Source organism: Notothenia rossii, assembly GCF_949606895.1.
Source record: "Notothenia rossii genome assembly, chromosome: 11".
NCBI classification, from domain to species: Eukaryota; Metazoa; Chordata; class Actinopteri; order Perciformes; family Nototheniidae; genus Notothenia; species Notothenia rossii.
The window spans coordinates 23,692,988-23,712,339 of record NC_136910.1 but is presented as its reverse complement, the minus strand read 5'-3'; the positions used below and the strand labels follow the sequence as shown (position 1 = coordinate 23,712,339).

The following is a 19,352-nucleotide window of genomic DNA, read 5'->3' as shown; positions in this document are numbered from 1 at the left end:
CTTTGCAGGTTCAGGGGATTTAAACGGAAAACAAATATGTGAGGATCAAAAATACATCTTTAAAACTATTTTCTGTATTTGGATTGTATTTACATGTATATGAAACGGAACACATTTGTGTGTGCATTGAAAAACACACGTGTGAATCCTTCTGTGTGCATGTGTGTATTATGAGACTGTTCTGAGCCCATATGTTTGCACCTGTTGGCCACCGTAGGTGTCCATGATATGGTGAGATCGCATGTTAAGAGCTGGTGGAGCATCTGTCAAAATCCCGGTATTGTCATTATCATAAGATTATTAGGATATCGAGCAAACTCAATCACATCCATTATGTTCAAGGCACATGAAATAAAATACCTTTGTAATGCAATAGCTGTTGGACTGTTTGGAATATACTCAAACGCTCCTCTGTCTCTTTTCTGCTCCCTTTGTGTGAGCGAACGTGTTAAAGCTAATTAAAGTGGGATCTAGCTCGGCCAACAATGTTACTTTTTGTTTACTAACATGTCTGCAGTGTTTCAGGAGAGTGCTCCCTCTCCTTCCCTCCGATCTTTCTCTCCCTCCATTTATTCTCTTCCCCTCTGTCCTCTTTTCTGTCTGCAGTGCACATCAATATTAATCGCCCCCTAAAGCAGCAAGATTCTGGCATGTTTACACAGTCTGGCCAAAAAAAAGAAGCTGCATAAGCCAAAAGAACTGCAGTGTTTCTGAGAATGTGTATGTAGGTGTATGTTCCAATTACTTTCTTATATGTTGGGACGCTTCTCTTTTGGTAGTGCTTTAACATCTGTGTGTGTGTGTGTGTGTGTGTGTGTGTGTGTGTGTGTGTGTGTGTGTGTGTGTGTGTGTGTGTGTGTGTGTGTGTGTGTGTGTGTGTGTGTGTGTGTGTGTGTGTGTGTGTGTGTGTGTGTGTGTGTGTGTGTGTGTGTGTGTGTGTGTGTGTGTTTGCATGTCCCTGGCTGATCTCACTGGCTCTCGGCCTGAAACTTCATTAGTTGTCTCTGTCAACCTGGAACAATAAAGCTGTGGTGATGGGAGTGAACAGGACCCAGGCACCTTTCACACCAGCTGGACAACACACACACACACACACACACACACACACACACACACACACACACACACACACACACACACACACACACACACACACACACACACACACACACACACATATGCAAAAAGTAGTATTTGTGCATGTTAATTAAGAGACGTCTGTGCTCCGAATTGACTTCATTCAACCGTATCACATCTTCCAACTCCACTCTTTATCTACGATCAGTACAATGTATTGCACCCTACACACACACACACACACACACACACACACACACACACACACACACACACACACACACACACACACACACACACACACACACACACACACACACACACACACGTATAGGGTGATGTAGCTCCAGGGGGGGGGGGGTTCTTAAGCGCCTCGGCCCAGCGTAGAGCTTGGGTAATGGTTAGTAGGGGTGGAGAGAAGCCCCGGGCTACTTTGGAAAATAGCTGAAGAGAAGGTAATCGATATTAGACATAACTGGATGTGTGCGTGCGTGCGTGCATGTGTGTCTTTGTAATCACCCTGCATTGAATGGACCTGTTTTGGGGGTAACATTCTCTCACATTGATACATTCACAGCCATCGGTAAATTAGCCAACATGCTCCTCTGTTTAAAGTTACAGGTCAATTTATCCAAAGTAAACCTTTCACCATATCTGAGTCATAAGTTAGATTTTGAAAGTGGACACTCACTTATTACACAATGTGATTTTTGAATGATGTTATACAAGTTGCTGGACTGTGCATTTAGTTACATGAATCTGTTGTTATGATAGATTGTGAACATTCACCATGAATGTCGTCACACAGGTGTTTTGACTATCAGCTGTTTACTCAGTTCCTTTGCAGACCTCTTTGCACCTCAAGAACATGTTTGATTGTTCATGCTGATGCATATTCAACAGGTCTTTATATTTTAAGAACAAAATAGGGCATTTGCTTTCTGAAATGCCGTAGATATACAAAACAAGGGGTGTACTTTATGTTCATCCTAAGCATTGTTTGTTATTTTTGCACATTTCTATTCATTTTCTTGTTGACCACAGCAGTCTTTACTAAATGTGATAATTGGTGTTTTTTAGCTGTTTTCTGTCTGCATTGACAAACTCCCTGCTGTAATTGATTACACTTGGCCACCATATAGATCAGTTGGTTGAGCGCACAGCCCATGTTCTGGGGCTTGGTCCCCATTTGGAGGACCCAGGTCTCAATCTGGTCTGGGACCATTTGCCCCAAGTCATCCCTTCTGTCTATCACTTAAATAAAGGCACTGGTTGCCCCTACTAGTTTTGAGATAAATGTGATATTTAAGAAATGAAATACTGATATAATCATGTGATAACAGCATTAAAAGAATCCAGCGCCTCTTAAATCATGTTTTTTTACAGTTAATGTTGCAGGTAAAATATCAATAACCTATTTTAATCAAAGATGTCTTGACATAGCTTTAACTTGTAACAAACGCAGTCCAACTAGATGTAGGTGTGTGTGTTTGGGTGTCTGTGTGTGAGAGTCGGAGTCCATCAGACATCAAGCATGGCGCTCTATTGAGCCAACGGGAAATAAACTCAATGAGGTAAAGAGGGGGGAGGGAGAAGGAGAGAGGCGTGTGGATGATGCAGAGGGATAGATGGAGGGATGTGGGGAGAGAGGGATGGATAGTATGATTTAGCTGATAGGAGAAATCATTTACCAGCGCAATTTGTCGACAAGGATCTGGGGATGTCTCAGGGTGTCAGCGCCTCAGTCACTTTGATGGATGATGGAAGTTCACTGACTTTAACACTCCCTCTCTCCCTCCTTCTGCCTCTGGCTCTCTCTCTGACTCCCTCTCTCCCTCCTCCTCTGCTCCAGCTTGGCGTGTGAGCATAACTGTGTGTGTGTCGGAGATGTGTCACACACCAGCTCATGATTTAGGCATATTAAAACAAAAACTTCCCTGCAGCTCCCACCGCCATTATTTAACTTGACTGTCTTTGTTTTCGATGGTGTGTGTGCTTGTATCCAGTGTGTGTATTGACCAGGTGGGGCCATATATCAGCTCAGGTCTTTATCGATGCTGCGAGGCAGGGAGGCCTATCGATGAGGCTCCTTGTTTTAGTGGTGCGAGACTCGCCCCAGGCCAGAGCTCCACCCTGCACACACTCTGAGATTAACAATAAGAGAAATCAGGGCTACACCGGGTTATAACCGGGAATAAGAGAGCTGCTGGAACTTTAGAATGATGTCTGAACCTTTATAATACAACCTTGATCAACTATGAGATATACTTCATTTTTAAAATTGAGGTTGGATTTGAAAGAATATCTAGTATTTCTGCTTTTAGCTGGGTTTAACAAACATCATGAGAAGGGACAGAAATGAAAAAAGAGTTCAAAATATGTCATATTTTCATATTAGAGGAGTTTTGGACATTTCAGATGTGAGCTATTTTCGTTAGCAGACCGTTGCTAAAGAGGAGGTTCTGATCAAGGGACTTTGTGCAGTCATATCAATCCGCAGAAAGAAGTCTGATCAATTTAACATCTTCTGTGTACAACAAACATTAGTTGTCAGGTTAAAAGCAAGAGCACTGGACACCATAGAAAACAGCAGGAATGAAACATTAACAGACAGGAAGTAAACACTTAACAGAACAGCAGAAGAAGACAGACAGAAAGTACACACTAAAAGGAACACAGGATGGGCTCTGGCAATGTTAAAAGACTGGTTAATGGAAAATAAAATGTGAACAGACTTAATCAGTAACAGAAAACCTTTTAAGTTATGAAATGGATGCTTGTTTACAGATATTTTACAAATAAGTCAGATCCAATCCCCTTTGATGAAACCTACATTTTCACTATCTTTGGTTATGAGGAAAATCAAACCATCCATTTCACAACTTAGACAAAGTAAAGTCATGAAAAAACATGTGTTTATTTTTTACTTTAAACAGGCCTTAGTTTCTCTTCTAATGGCGCATTTCCACCGCAGGGCCTCGCACGGCTTTGTACGGTATAGTTAGGCCTCTGTAGGCCAGGCTCACTTTATGCTGCGTTTCCATTACAGTTTAGGAACTATAGTAACGCAGTGTAGGCGGAGCCATGACGTCATCTTCAATGCGAACCACATAAAAACAACATCAGCAGTTAGCTGTTAGCATTCAAGCTCCCAGCTCCTCATATCTGTTCAGAAACTAGACAAAAGTTATACAAGTACAAACCACAGACTGTCTGTGTCATGGTGAATACAGTCGCTGGTTTATTTACGTCTGTAGGCGGAAGTTGTGAGTGTGGACGATCGGAGCATATACAACGTTAGCTTAGCCGATCTCCATTCAGAAAACACGCATTTTAAAAGGTTTTTCGCCTGCCTTCTGTCTGCAGACTTGTCAAAGCATTAATTCATGGTTTTTACTAACCGGTATCAGTATGTTGTTACTTTGGCATCATTTTGAAACGTGTATTACAATTAAATCACGGTCAAATATGTTCATTGTGTTGTAGTTGTAGCCCCCTTGCCAGCGATTCTCTCTGACCATTCAGCAGTTGAGAGTGTGTACGTCACTAGTTTAGCATATTCGGCCCGGTTGTTGGCCCGGTAAGACCATCGATTTTGGAGGGCCAGAAAAAAGGTGAAAAAGTAGCCCTGAGCCGGAACTACCCCTAGTGGAAAAGCAAAAAAAAACGGGACCGGGTTTGGCACGGCCCGCTTAAACCTTGCTACGCGCTGCAGTGGAAATGCGCAATAAATATGTCTTTAAGTAAATGAACTTGTAAACACAATGTATATCAGTTGATTCTGATAACACTAAAAAATAAGAATAAAATGATAAGAACAGGAAGAAGTAATAAAGTGCTCTAAGTCTACAGTGCATGGCAATTCACTTTTGATAGAAAGTAGGCCTAAGAGGTTAGATCATAAAAATGTGCACAATCAGAACTGACATAAAGGACATTTAATATCAAATAAGTAAAGGTATAAATTGCCACTAAAGCTTAAATAGAGCTGTATATTTGTGTGGGTGAAACGAGTGTTCACTCCGACTGTTAGGACATCACAAAGCCTTTAAAAATCATTAATCGTTTCCAAATCCAATGAGCGCAACAAGGTCCCGTTTCATTATTGATGACTTGACTCGTTTGCTGCTGGAGATTTATATTTTTCTTCATTTACGTGAAGTGAGCCTAAGTAAACTCTAAATTGAGCATAATGCCTCTCTGCCTGGGGAGTCTGAGACGTCTGTGAGCCAGGAACGATGTAGCTACAGTCATCGGCAAACTGCTTTATTATGCCCAACACCATCAATCTCCATGCATAGGAATCGCCAACTTCAATCGCACTATTGGAAACAGCTAAGGTCAGACCTTTATCCCGCCTCAAAAAAGTTGCAGTGATTGATTTTTCCAATTTTTAAGCCTTTTCAACAAGATTTTGAGCAGTGCGGAAAAAACAGGGTGCCAAATGGATTCATCATCATCTTTTAGAGGAGATGATTATTTGACAGGCATGTAAATTAGAAGCCAGGACAGGGGTGAAAGAGCAGGATACTCACCTCAAGAGGGGAGGGAAAAGGAATCACAGCAACTGAAGCAAGCCAGGAATAAATGGAGAAAAATGGAGATGGGAGGAATAAATGTCAAGTCTTATTAGAAACATGATTTTCAAAACAGAGGTTGTCATCAAAGGAGTATCAGTTAATTGATCTTTCTCATCTCTATATGGGATGTCATTTGCATCACTTTCCTTTGGTCTCTGTGTTTGTCGTTCTCTATGCTGTGTAAATGTTTGTGTGTTTGGGGAAGATCTACCGAGAGAGAACCTCGTGGGTGAGGTGGTTTATGATCGTGATCAAACAGACTTCTGTTAGACAAATAAAGCCGATATTCTTTCTCTTGCCATGAACAAAGGATGTGTTCTCGTTCTCCCTCAGACATGATCACATGGTGTGTTTTTATTTGATAATCTTTTTTGGAGCTTATTGATGGACAGACTGGTGTTTTGAAGATTTGCTGTTTCATCTCCCAGTCTTTTAACAGCCATGGTTTGGCCATGAAATCCTGACATTTATTCTAGCTCAGTGATAGTGATAAGGTACAGAGAGTCACTTTGTCTCCATTATTCTTGTGTCACTGCTTTGTCTGTCTCATATACCAACATAAAGCAACTGTTAACATCAACGAGCAAGCTTTGGTCATCAATGAGAAAGGTTCAAATCAGCATAAATGTTGGTAACTTAGGCCTCTCTAGTTGTCCCTGAATGTAGAAAAAGGAAACCTAAAGGGAATCAGACAATTAACATAATTTCAAAAAATACACACTTTATTTATATTGTAGTGAGACAACAGTTATTTTACCTTCCTGATTAATGTAAAACACACACTTGTAAACTATGTTAGAACAGTGTAAAGACTAACTATCACAAACATTTATCAATTTGTCACACTAAAAATGATCATAAAATAAATAACAACACTAAAAAAAGGCATACACTATTTCTTCTTTTAAGAAGGTTTTCCTGCGTTCCTTATGCAATCTTTATCAATAGAATGAATATGGGATTGGTAAACCAACTGGGAGTAGAATTCTGCCGGCTTTTGATTGAAAGCCATTTCAGAAACCAAACCTGCCATTATTCACTCCAGTATGTGGATAAGCACACACATGTTTAATTTATACTAAGATCGAAAATCTATAATAGAAACTTTGAGGGACAGTTTTATGTGTCATGTTGGCTTGAAAAGGTTGCTTCAGGTCGCTATCAAACTGTGAGGTTCACTGTATGAGTATCAAAGCCAGTATTTATCTAACTGTAGAAACAGCATTCTGCTTTGGTAATTGACTAGATAGATTTTGCCCTACAGTATGCACCTCAACTCAGATAAATAAACTAGATATTACAACATTACTAACCCACTGGTTTGCTGTTTTCCTCCATCTATCTGTGCAGGGTAACCAAGAGGCCCCAGCTCCCCCTGAAGCCATGGCCCAACCCTTCCCCCCAGCCCAGTACCCCCCCCCACCACAGAACGGGATCCCCACTGAATACGCCACGCCCCACGCCCACCCCCACCCCCCGGCAGACTACACAGGACCCAGCACGGTGAACGAGCACGCCCTGACACTGTACACGCCGACACACTCACAGAGCGAACAGCCGGGAAACGACAGCAACACCCCCAACCTCACAGCCAACACAGTAACGGTGAGTCCACACTTTATACAAATGTCTTTATGAAACATGTGCAATGAAGTGTTTTTTGGTGTATTTTCTTTCAATGTAAAGGATTTCCTTGGACCCTCCATGTTTGACAATATTGTGCCCTTTTGGAATAAAGGACACAAATCAATTAAATAGAGTTAGAGATTAGTCCATTACGTTACCCACAAAAACATGGCTTGACGGAACAGGACATAAGCATAAGAAGTAGTAGAGTAACATTAAAACATTTACATCAGTAAAACTTTGACCTTTCCCCTCCAAGCATCATTGATTCAAACACAAAGTCCGCCTCCTCTTATTTCCCTGGAGTCCAACACTAACTCCTCCGAAGTTTAACAACATAATTCGCAATGCCAAGATCTAACCACAGAATCCTTGGTCATATTTTCTTTTGACCAGATATCGTCCATGAACGGGCCGGTTAGTGAAATAGCCTTTGGTCCCAGCTAGGTTAGCTAAGCCACCATTTCTACTCTCTTCCATCTCCTCTTGGGGTGTTTGGTCCAGCAGGTCTGGATCACTGGCTAAGTGGTCGGAAAATGCCGTAGGCGGTGACCCTCTGAATGTCCACTGCACTTTACCCAATCCCCATGCTTCTCTGTCATATTCCATATGTGCTCCAGTAAAAAGGAAGACAACTCAGACAAACAACCATTAAAACAATGTAGCATTGAGTCTCATCATGGAATGTGGAACACAACATGCACACACACCTGGCTTAGGAGCTCACTGTGTACTACAAGAGACATAGTTACTGCAAAAAAAGGAAATTCCCTGAACTGTAATAAAAGTTGTTTTGGTTTTCAACTTGACACTTAAGCAGGTCAATGCACACCATACAGAAGGGTCCCACAAACCAATCTTTCGATGCGATGTAGTTGGGAAACACTTTTTTAGGTCGGCCTTCTTGTAGATAAAACATGATAAATGGCCCTTAAGGGTTCCATGCCAGCAGAGAAAATATGATAAAGTGCCCTTTAGTGTGTTCTACCATTACAGAGAACTTGGCAAAGGTATCTGATGGTTAATGTTGGAGTTCCCAATATAGTACTATGTAATACTTTTATGGGAGAAAACATATTGATGCCTTTAATTGGAGAAAATTCAATGCACTAATTGTTGTGAAAACACGATGCAGTGCCTTTGAATGCACCCTTACAGTGGATATACTTAGATGTAGTGCCATATAGTCTGCCTTCCATGCTAATTAAAGGGTCCCTATTAGGATATTGGGGGTTTCCCTTTCCTGTATTGTGTTATATAGGTTTGTATGCATGTAAATGGTCTGCAAAGGCTAAAATCCCTGTGTTTACTCCGGAGGGAGTTTCTCCCCGTTAACTGAACACCTTCAGTTAGCGCAACCCTGCATATTTATCTAAATAGATAATAATGTGCAGCACCAAACTCCCTATAAGTGAATCGTTTTTGTCCAGCGAGTGGTGAGACTATTGCACACATTAAAATATCTTTCTATACTCTGTGTGCATGGCGTCCCTCATAGAGAGTGAGCAGCCTACAGTGACATTGAGCTTCATTCAGTGGTACAAACAAAGCCATAAAAAATATTCCTGTTGCTGGTGCTCCTCATAAAAGCAGATCACTTCATCTATCTGCCATAAAACAATTAGGTCACCTGTTGGTCACTGTTTCATAGAGTCGTTTTACAACATCCTGCCACCCTCAGGCAAACAAAATAGAAGCAGTATCAGCAGTTTTATAAAGCATTTCACTTCCATGTAAAAGCTAAGATTAAAAATGAAATGAAAAATCCTAAATGTTACATGAAGATTATATTAGGACATTTCAAAAATACATCTAATGCTACGATTTCCTTGACAGAAAAAACGTACAGTAATGTAACCCACCCTCAGCTTTCTTATAAAGCGGAAAAATGCTAAATAGAAAAAGAGATCCAAAATATAGAGACAATTAGACTTGAGTTTAAATTATTTCTATTTTAACATCAAGCAAATGCAGAAATGCATGCACAAAGTAAACATGCACATACTTATACACACAGCAGGGACACATTGGTGGCTGCATGTTACATATCAACCAAATTGTATGCTTCTTTCCAACAAAGAGCTGCAAACACACACACACACAGAGAATGCACATAGGGAATGGTGAGGATGTCCACACTATAGTTAACTGCACCACTACTTGTCTCTTGTTGAGGAGCCTTCAAGCTGTCACGGCCAATAAGAGTGGAGCATGCTGGGAGGACATGGGAGAGTATAGACAGTGATGACAGTGTGGGGGAGTCCAGCGAGAGAAGAAGGCACGGTACAGTCAGCATTACTGGGAGTGTTTTACTGTCACTGTGGAGAGTTTGTCACAAGCTGTAACTGTTACGGCCCGTCTACACTACAGGCATCGAAAAATGCTTTCAACGCTTCGCCCATTCACTTGAATGGGATGACGTAGAAGATTTTTAATCTTCGCCGAACTGCATTGTGGGGAGCATGGCATAGCTTTGCAAGCATCACGAGCATCTATCGGCATCAAAAGTTGAACAATGTTCAGTATGTGGATAAGCAGACACATGTTCAACTTTTGAGGCTCGATGCTTGGCATCAGCCAATCAAATCCCGTTTATGCAATTCCCGCCAGTACAAGCGCTAGCCAATCAAACCGCGTGTATGCTGATACCGCAGGTCTTGACTATTTTCCATATGTCATAAAATGGAGGATAAATTAATCATTGCCGTGGCAAGTGTCCCAGTCCTGTATGACTGTACTCTGTTCACCTACCGGGACCCAAACCGGAGGAACCAGGCATGGCAGGAGGTGGCAGAGACAGTTGGTGAAACTGGTAGGTTTTCAACTGTTTGGGGAGTTTATATCCAGTTTACTTCGTTGAAGAAGCGGGCTTTTTTTTGCTTTGTATGCCGGGGGCAGGCGGGAGATTCTTGATTGGTTGTTGGTCGCCTTGGGCGCGAGAAATCGCCAAGCCTCATACACGCCCAGCTTCAAGATTTTTTGATACCTGTAGTGTGGACGGGCCGTTACTGTCAAGAGGCTAGTTACTGCAGAATAAAGGAAAATACACCATATACACGTTCATTGCGGCCTTAAAGGCACTTACCACATTTACTGTACAAAATACAGTATGCTGTCAAACCAATATATCAGGTTGAAACTATTTACCAACCACTAATATTAGCCTCTATGGAAAGATCTTGACCTGAATTCTCCACATTATCAGCTTTTTCAATGTTATTGCCCTCGGAAGTATAAACTGCATTTATTTGTAGTACGGCAACTGTCGGTGTGTGTGTGTGTGTGTGTGTGTGTGTGTGTGTGTGTGTGTGTGTGTGTGTGTGTGTGTGTGTGTGTGTGTGTGTGTGTGTGTGTGTGTGTGTGTGTGTGTGTGTGTGTGTGTGTGTGTGTGTGTGTGTGTGTGTGTGTGTGTGTGTGTGTGTGTGTGTGTGTGTGTGTGTGTGTGTGTGTGCGCGCGCGTGTCTGTGTGTGTCTGTCTGTGTGTGTGTGTGTGTGTGTGTGTGTGTGTGTGTGTGTGTGTGTGTGTGTGGGTGTGTGTGGGTGTGTGGGTGTGTGGGTGTGTGTGTGTGTTTGTTTAATCCCTGGTGAGAGAAAGCTATGTAGCAGTCTAACCGTGTGTAATCTACCTGTCTGGCAGCAATCCTATCTGATAGCTTCCATTATAGGCCCGGGAAGGGGCACTGCTGAGCTCAGCTAGTCACACACACACACACACACACACACACACACACACACACACACACACACACACACACACACACACACACACAGTTATATGCACATGTTCACAGAAAAACACAGTAACGACACATATGGGATATCCACCGTGTAATCTAGGAAAGGTGTTCCACGCTGTTTAGGCTGCCTGGAGCTACATCACCCTATACGTGTGTGTGTGTGTGTGTGTGTGTGTGTGTGTGTGTGTGTGTGTGTGTGTGTGTGTGTGTGTGTGTGTGTGTGTGTGTGTGTGTGTGTGTGTGTGTGTGTGTGTGTGTGTGTGTGTGTGTGTGTGTGTGTGTGTGTGTGTGTGTGTGTGTGTGTGTGTGTGTGTGTGTGTGTGTGTGTGTGTGTGTGTGTGTGTGTGTGTGTGTGTGTGTGTGTGTGTGTGGGTGTGTGTGTGTGTGGGTGGGTGGGTGGGTGGGTGGGTGTGTAGTATAAGGGAGGCATGGTTGGGCAGATTAGTTCTGTACAGCTTCCCTCCTCACACACAAATAGACACACATACTGTACTGCTCCGCACTGTTTCCGTGGTGACAGTGGGGGACGCTCGGGCTGCTTGTGTATGATAATGTTCATGTAATTATTTCTTCTTCCTGCCTGGCTGCTTACACTCCATGGATGGTGGAGGCATGAGGACCAGTGGGAGAGAAAGAAGCACAGAGAGGGATTTCAGCTCTTTGACTAAGGAAGAAGAAGGCTTACAGCACTAAAGCCGCTCACTTCCATACCTTGCTAAGCTTAATGAAAGGCTACAGCCTCATGTGCTAACACACACAATGAATGGGAGATTTCAGTGGAACAGGGATCAATACATATGTACGGATTTTTTTGTGACACATTGGCTCATTTGAACAGGATTAGGTTGCATACAGTGTAATGGATTTACCATGTAAATAACATTGTAATGCAAATTGATGTATGTTTTATTGTAGACTGAAGTCACTGAACAAGATTTAGGGGAACTTTTCAGAAATCGGAAACAACCAAGTAGGTTTACATTTAGGAGGAATTTGCCTTGGTGTATATGTTGCATTTAAATACAGTTAAAGAAGATACATTGTAAGAAAAATATAGAATAAAATGTACAGGAAATATAGATATATTAAAAACTATGTATGGTATTATGACAACATAATAATAATTGAATTGAATTGAATTGAATTTATTTATTTAAAACAAGGGAAAGTGTACATTAATCAACATATTAAAAACATGTAAAAGTACTCGAATCAGCCAAAAGGCTAGTTTTCATCGATAGTCCCTTTGCCAGATGGTGATAGACATCCTAAAAGCAATAATAAAAATACCACAACATTGTTATACCATTGTACATCTTTACAATAGATGACATCACTGAATACAGATAAGAGCAAGTCATGATAATAAATAAATAAATAAAACATTTGCAAATACCCACACATCAGTGCTGACACTGTTGGTTTTCAATGAGCCACTTTTTAATACTGTGCTTGAATGTGTAGTAGGATGAGGATTCTCTTATTGGTTGTGGTATTGAATTCCATTGATGGGATGCGTGGAATGAAAAGACAGCCTGGCTGAATGCGCTTTTCCTAAATGGGATTGTGCAGTCTCCCCTAGCCACACCTCTAGTAACCCTGGTTGAGGTGGACTTTAGGCTGATGAAGCCAGCCAGAGGAGGAGGAGCCAACCCACGAGTGATCTTATAAACTAAGCAGATGTTTTTGTAAGCTATGAGATGAGATTAATAACCAGCTGAACAGATTATATTTTTTAACAATGTGACAATGATGATACCGGAATGGCTTTTTGTCTAGTGTTTTGAGTGATTGTTTAGACAGTGATTCCAGTGGTTTTAGAGCTGTAGAGTGTGCATTAGACCAGTTTATCAGACAGTAGTTGATGTGGGAGAGGACCATTGAGTGAAGGTATAGCTTAGCTGCTGCAGATGATAGGAAGTTTCTAATGTATCTGTAATTTGACAGATTGAACTTTACTTTATTGCCGACCTTTTTGATATGGGTTTTGAAACTGAGGTTTGTGTCAATATGTAGTTCTAAGTACTTGTACTCCGAGACAACCTGAATTCTCCTTCCAGAAAATAAAACATCTTGTTTTGTTATAATGCTTTGGCCCTTGGAGAAGAACATACACACTGTCTTTGAGATATTTGGTTGCAAACAATTATTGTTAAGCCAGGATGTACTATTCTCCAACACATCAGTGACCTTGGTAGCAGCCTCTTCTGCGGTTTTGCCATGAGTAAAAACAACTGTATCATCAGCATACATTAATACATCACATTCTCCACACACAGAAGGCAGATCATTTATGTACATACTAAACAGGATTGGGCCCAATACAGAGCCCTGCGGTACTCCAGTTGACAAACATAGTGCACTAGACTTATGGTTCTAAATTTGAACACATTGGGAGCGGGATGAAATATATGAATTAAAGAGGTTGGTGACTTCTATAGAAAAATGCAGGTTGAGTATTTTTTGCAATAATGTTGTGATTAACAGTGTCAAAAGCTTTCCGTAAGTCAAGGAACATGGCCCCCACAACCCCACCCCTGTCCATTGCTGCCTTAACTTTCTCCACTAAGAAGCATGTAGCTGTTTCTGTTGAGTGATTAGCCCTGAATCCAAACTGCATTGGATGCAGTGGAAAGAAGCTGTTGTTAAGATGATTGATGATTTGATTGGCAATCAATTTCTCAAATACCTTGGATACTATGGGTAAGATACTGATGGGCCTATAGTTGGATGTAATGAGAGGGTCCCCACCTTTGAATAACGGGACCACAACAGCAGGCTTCCATTGATTGGGAAAACTCCCTTGATTGATTGCGATATTAATGATATGCGTTAGTGGCTTAACAATTGAGGAGTTAATGTCTTTCAGCATAATAATTTAATAATTTAAAAGAAAACAATTAGTTTGCAAAAATCGCATTATATTTGAAATGGGATTATACTTATTTCTGGCGGTATTATGCTTTTTGGGTTTTCCCCTTTCCTGTAGTGTGTATCCTTTGTTTACTTCTGGTACAAAATGACATCACTATATTACACTCACACTTCAATTGGCCTGCAATTCTACATAGGGGAGGACATGTCTAAGCGGTTAACCAATCACAACAGAGCCGGCCAGCTAACCAATCAGAGCAGACTGGGCTCTGGTTTCAGACAGAGGTGCTGCAGCACAGGCAGTATGAGAGAAATAAAGAGCTTTCTGAACATTAAAGGATGGAGACACAGTAGAGACACTACATACTGATACAATTCTGAAAATGAGCATATCTTAAACTGTGAACTAAGGTAGATAATATCAAACTTTAATGTTCATTTTGTTTTATGGTAATGGAGTTTTTAACTCAGTTTGATGTGAGAACTATCAAGTGTATGTAACAAGGTTGTTTAAATCATACACAATTAGTAGTACAGTTGTTCAGTGGATGTAGAAGTGTAGCTGTAGTGCTGCAGGAGGATCGTGAGTTTTGAGATGGAATGCCATTATCCTGGCCTTCCTATCCCTCTATTTGGAATGCTCTCTCTTCAATCAGCACTTAGCGCCTCACCCTCCCTCCCTTAGTGTTCTCAATGCTCTCTCATTGATCAGGAAGGTTTAGCTGACATCATCGTTCCATCTCCATCTCTCTTTTTCATTCCTTCTATTTTCAACCCCTACTTCCCCATGTTGCTGTGATTAATTATGTACATCAACTATTTGGGCTCTCTCTCCTGCTTGCTTCTCACTGTAAACATTGCACCAGTACAGTTAAAAAAATATGAAGAAGAAACACTACAAGTCAATGAGTAGCAGTTTAGCAATAATTTTCCTTAACAATTTAAGGTGAAAGATATTGGGATATACTTTGATGGTAGAGATGTTCTTAATTCTTAAGGCAGTATTTTTCCTCTGTGGAATTGATGTAACAGATAAAAGACATTCATTTGATCATTTACAGTTCAGAAATATGTGTGTGACTCAGCCAATCACAGTTCTATAAAGGATGCAATGTTATTCAATGGTATAACCTTAGCACAGTGGTAACGTTTTAATTCAATTGTAGGGAATACGTTGTCAAAAACAAAATGTTGCTGCGTACGACTTTTACAAGCTTATCCCCTGCCAGCCTTTATAAAGTGAATCGCCTAGTTTAACGATCAATAGCATTGATAGCAACAGCAGTCTTTTATTTGAGTGAAAGTAGGAACAGGGTGTCACTGCTTTACCCATGGCTGTGTCCTGCCATATGAAATGCCCTGGACATTAGCATTCCGTTAGATAGAACAAAGACATATCCATGCAACATGTCCATGTTTTAATGCATCGTCGCAGTGCAAAAAGAGATTAATAAATGATAAACTTGTAAGAATGAAACTAGATTTAGATCTGGCCAAAGATACTTACATCTAGCAGTAACTTCTTAATCCACAGAGAAACCTTCAGTTAGGTGTGTAAGACCTAGCTACAGCTTTTGATAACCCCTACTGTGGCTGCAGAGCCTCTACAAGCTCTAACGTTTTTAAATTGAGGAGTGAAGTGGGACCAAAGCGGTTTAGTTGACACGTTATATTACTCTTTGAGATTAAATGAGTAGAAGTTGAATATAAAGCAGATTGGGTAGATGCTGCAGAGTTTATATTGTCTAAACATCTTTTTATTGCCTCTGTGATGCTTTATTCTGCCGTTAAAGTTGCACGTTTATAAAGTAAATTGCCTAGTTATTTTTATTAATAGTGGATTTTTTGTTATTTGTTCTAGTTATTGCTAGTGATGTTAGGGTTAGGGTTATTTTTTGTTTTAACATCAAAGTAACAGCACTTCTACATGAGCAATATATTCCAGTTCTCTATCCATCCCTGGCCTGCAGCATTAGCTGTACTAGCTTAATTATAACAGGTGGCCAGCCATTTTCTTTAACAGCCCAAGGGAGGCAGAGCAGGATAAAGCCAGCATTTTATCTACACTGGACAGTTAGTCCATAGTTAAGGCTGTAATAAATCTTGCTGACATACATTCAGTGAACACCCCTGTAAACAAGGACTTTTGTTTGACCTAATGGCTCACACTGTGATATTACACATTTATTTCAGATTGTATGTGACTGTCAGAATATTTTCTTCCTTGATTTACAGCTGTGTCTTCTGATTGTGTGTGTGAAATAACTATTTTTCGTGCCAAATACATCACATGACCTGCATTTACCACTGTTGCAACTCAGCCAATTCACTACAGCCCTGTGCTGTTCCTGCGGCTTGTTCCAAATATACAAGTGGGTCATACATTGTCCAACTATGGTGTATTGGCACCAGAACTACACAGGACCTGATGTTGCTTCCTTAGATAATACATTCATCCATATTCAACCATATATAGTGGTGCAGTGATGACTCATTTGTGCTGACCAACCTGGAAGTTAGCATCCAAGGGCTGCCTCACCAAAAAGCCACCAGGATTTTTCAATTGGATTATTGCAGAGAATAACATAATTGGCAAACACACATTATGATAACTACTTACATGTTTTGTTCAGCAGGATTATGTCCACATAGCTAACTACATCGCGGTCCCATGCTTTCACATCACCACCGCTAAGCTAAAGGTGGCTAATATTTGGCATTATGACGTTTAAAAAGCCTTATTTAGTCACTAATTAGCATTTTTTTTTTAAACAAAAAAGCTTTCACAAGTGACTGTTACTGAGTTACTGACAGTTATTTTGTCGTAGAACAAAAAGTGAACATCTTGCAAGCTTGTATAAACCACAGACATTGAATCTCCACCAAAAATGGTTGACTTTGGGATTAGGGATCCGAAAGTGTTAAAATGCTAACTCAATATCAGGTTTCAGAACTCAGTCCTGCACCGCTCTCTGCTGTCTTCATGACCATATACCTTATTTAAGGCATCCGACCAAAAACTCAGTCATAAAACAATTGACTTTGACATTGACAGCTGGTTCTGGCTGCATTACAGGGAGGCTTCTTGCAGGACTTGCAGTTCCACTCTAAGCTCTTTGCAGATGTTCAAGCTCTTCACCCTTTCTCTAAGGCCACTTTGTTAAATAAACTTATTTCAGCTCATTGTTGGAATGTAGATCCTTGGTTAGTGGTTGGGTTTGCCTTCAGGCTAAGCTCCCTCTGTACCGGAGCACTCAAGTATAGCACCCAAATTACTGCTGACATGGCAGTAATCTGCCTGTCAATCTAATCCATCCCATCCAACCGAATTCAAAAGTAGAATAAACTCTTAGATAAATAAGTAGGGAGTCGGATGAATATATAGCTCTATGGTTTCATTACTAGCTATTACATTTTAATGAATGTCATTATATGAGAAAAAATGAGAAACTAATATTGCCAACAAGCTTTTTGACCAGAAATCCAACTGTCTTGCATCATCAGCCTTGCTCTTCTTTAACAATGTTTTTTGTGTTTAAAATGCATGCTCTGCCAAAAATAAGTTCTGCTGATATCAAATCAAGCCCTTAATCGTCAGACAGCAGCCAGCGATCACGGTGTTTTTATTTTAATTTTCAACTTAGTTTTGGCTGGCTTAGTAAAGGTGTCTCTCTGCTTTTACTATGAGTTTTACAGTACCCCAGATTAAGCATGATCAATAATTGTGATCTTAATAATGATACAAAGAAATAAAAGGTGCTTTCTAATTGAAAATGGCACTTTGAAATGGAAAGGTTTTTCTATATTTGAAAAGATGTGTTTGTAATGTTATTAACCAAGATGGCCCCATATAACAAATCCTAATTCAACCCCTGACTGTGCCATATTTTGTACGTTGTCATGCAAGCTGTATTTATCAAATCTCTGCATGTTAAAAAGTAGAGTACAAGTACTGCTAAACTTTTTTAAACTGATATTACCTATGAGGTTGTGTTCTCAGTTTGATGGATGTGTGTGCAGGGAGGATTACATTACACTTCAGGAAAGGCTTTTGTTGAGATATGAACTAGACACAACTAGCTTCTGTGTAAACATGTACAGGTTGTTAAATGTTTTTCTTATTTATCTTAGAGAGCTTCCTTAATCTCCCAGGACACACACCAATGCAGTGAGAGCAAAGAAAGGGGATAGCTCAGTTAAAAAAGGCCCTGAACTTACATTCAAAGCTAAACAGGAAAATACAGAGGAGTGTTTGAAACTCTTAAAGGCCTCCTGGGCCTCTACTTGGCCTCCACTATACCTCCACTTTACCACTTTCAATCCTCACCTTTGTAGGATTTTTTCCCTTCATGCCACTCAATTTCAATGATAGTCATCATCCTGCCTCTCACTTGGGTATTCTTTAAGTTATCTCAACACTTTGTTTCTCCCACAACAGGAGCTAATGCGTAGCGCGCTGTGTGTTTCCCTGCAGCAGGCAGAAGAGGCTGCACAGACGGAGGTTTCCCAGCTTCTCCTGCAATCCAGCGACTCGTCGGAGAAGCAGCAGCCCAAGAGGTTACACGTCTCCAACATCCCTTTCCGTTTCCGAGATCCTGACCTCCGGCAAATGTTCGGGGTGAGATGACAACTGCACTACACTCACATGCACACACACACAATGCTATTAAAGTGAGATATGCTACACTACAGGGCAATCATAAATATCTAGGTGGAATGTCGCTCACCTTACAGCACTGTACTCCTGCTCTTGCCTGTAGGCTACTGTCAAGAACAGTAGCACATGCAATCTGAGAAAGATACATGACAAGGAAATGCAACACTAGAATTATGACCAAAGTCAATCATAAATGGGAGATCAATTATGAGCAGATGAACTAACTGTATCAACTTATAATAGTATATAGTCAGGGTGTCCACGGGGTCTTAAAAAGTATTACAAGTTGATAAATCAATTTAGCGAAAATGAAGGCTATTAAAAAGTATTAAACGGCATTTTCCAAGGTATTACATTTTGTAGCTTGTTTTCAATAAGTATATCAATTGTCCAAAGAGGTTGTATTATACAGTGTGCCTGAATGTAATCATTGCGTAGGTGTGTAGTGTGATTCTGTGTAGTTTATTTATGGCATCCCGTTGGATTTGACATCATCTGAACAGGACATCGCACGCTCACTGCTTGAGAGCGCGCGAAGGTCCGTTTACGCCGGTTGTTAAACAACATCGTTATGGGGAAATGCAAGTTTGCTTCCAAATGGTTGGAAGATAAGGAGGATCGCCAATGTATTACATTTGACTTCAGGATTCCTGCATATACCCTGATAGTATTTAATAGGCTGTTAACCCCTTAGTTTTAATTGTGATGTAATATCTCAAACAAATAAAATGAATAAGGATTTTAAGTTGTGTTACAGTTGCTCCATTTTAGAAGGAAAACTATAAAAAATTCAATAGAATA

General features: G+C 40.6%; 1 protein-coding gene across 9 annotated transcripts in view; it reads left to right on the top strand.

Annotated features, from left to right (window-relative positions):
• Nucleotides 1-19,352, top strand: part of rbfox3a (RNA binding fox-1 homolog 3a) — an 836,552-nt gene that overhangs the window by 735,517 nt on the left and 81,683 nt on the right. For 6 of the 9 annotated variants that reach the window (XM_079660085.1, XM_079660089.1, XM_079660087.1 and 3 more), the window contains 2 exons: nt 7,008-7,262; nt 18,333-18,512. In XM_079660085.1, the coding sequence (XP_079516211.1) occupies nt 7,008-7,262; nt 18,333-18,512 (435 nt within the window). The remainder of the gene's footprint in view (nt 1-7,007; nt 7,263-18,332; nt 18,513-19,352) is intronic. The other 3 variants (XM_079660083.1, XM_079660086.1, XM_079660084.1) reach the window with 2 other exon arrangements.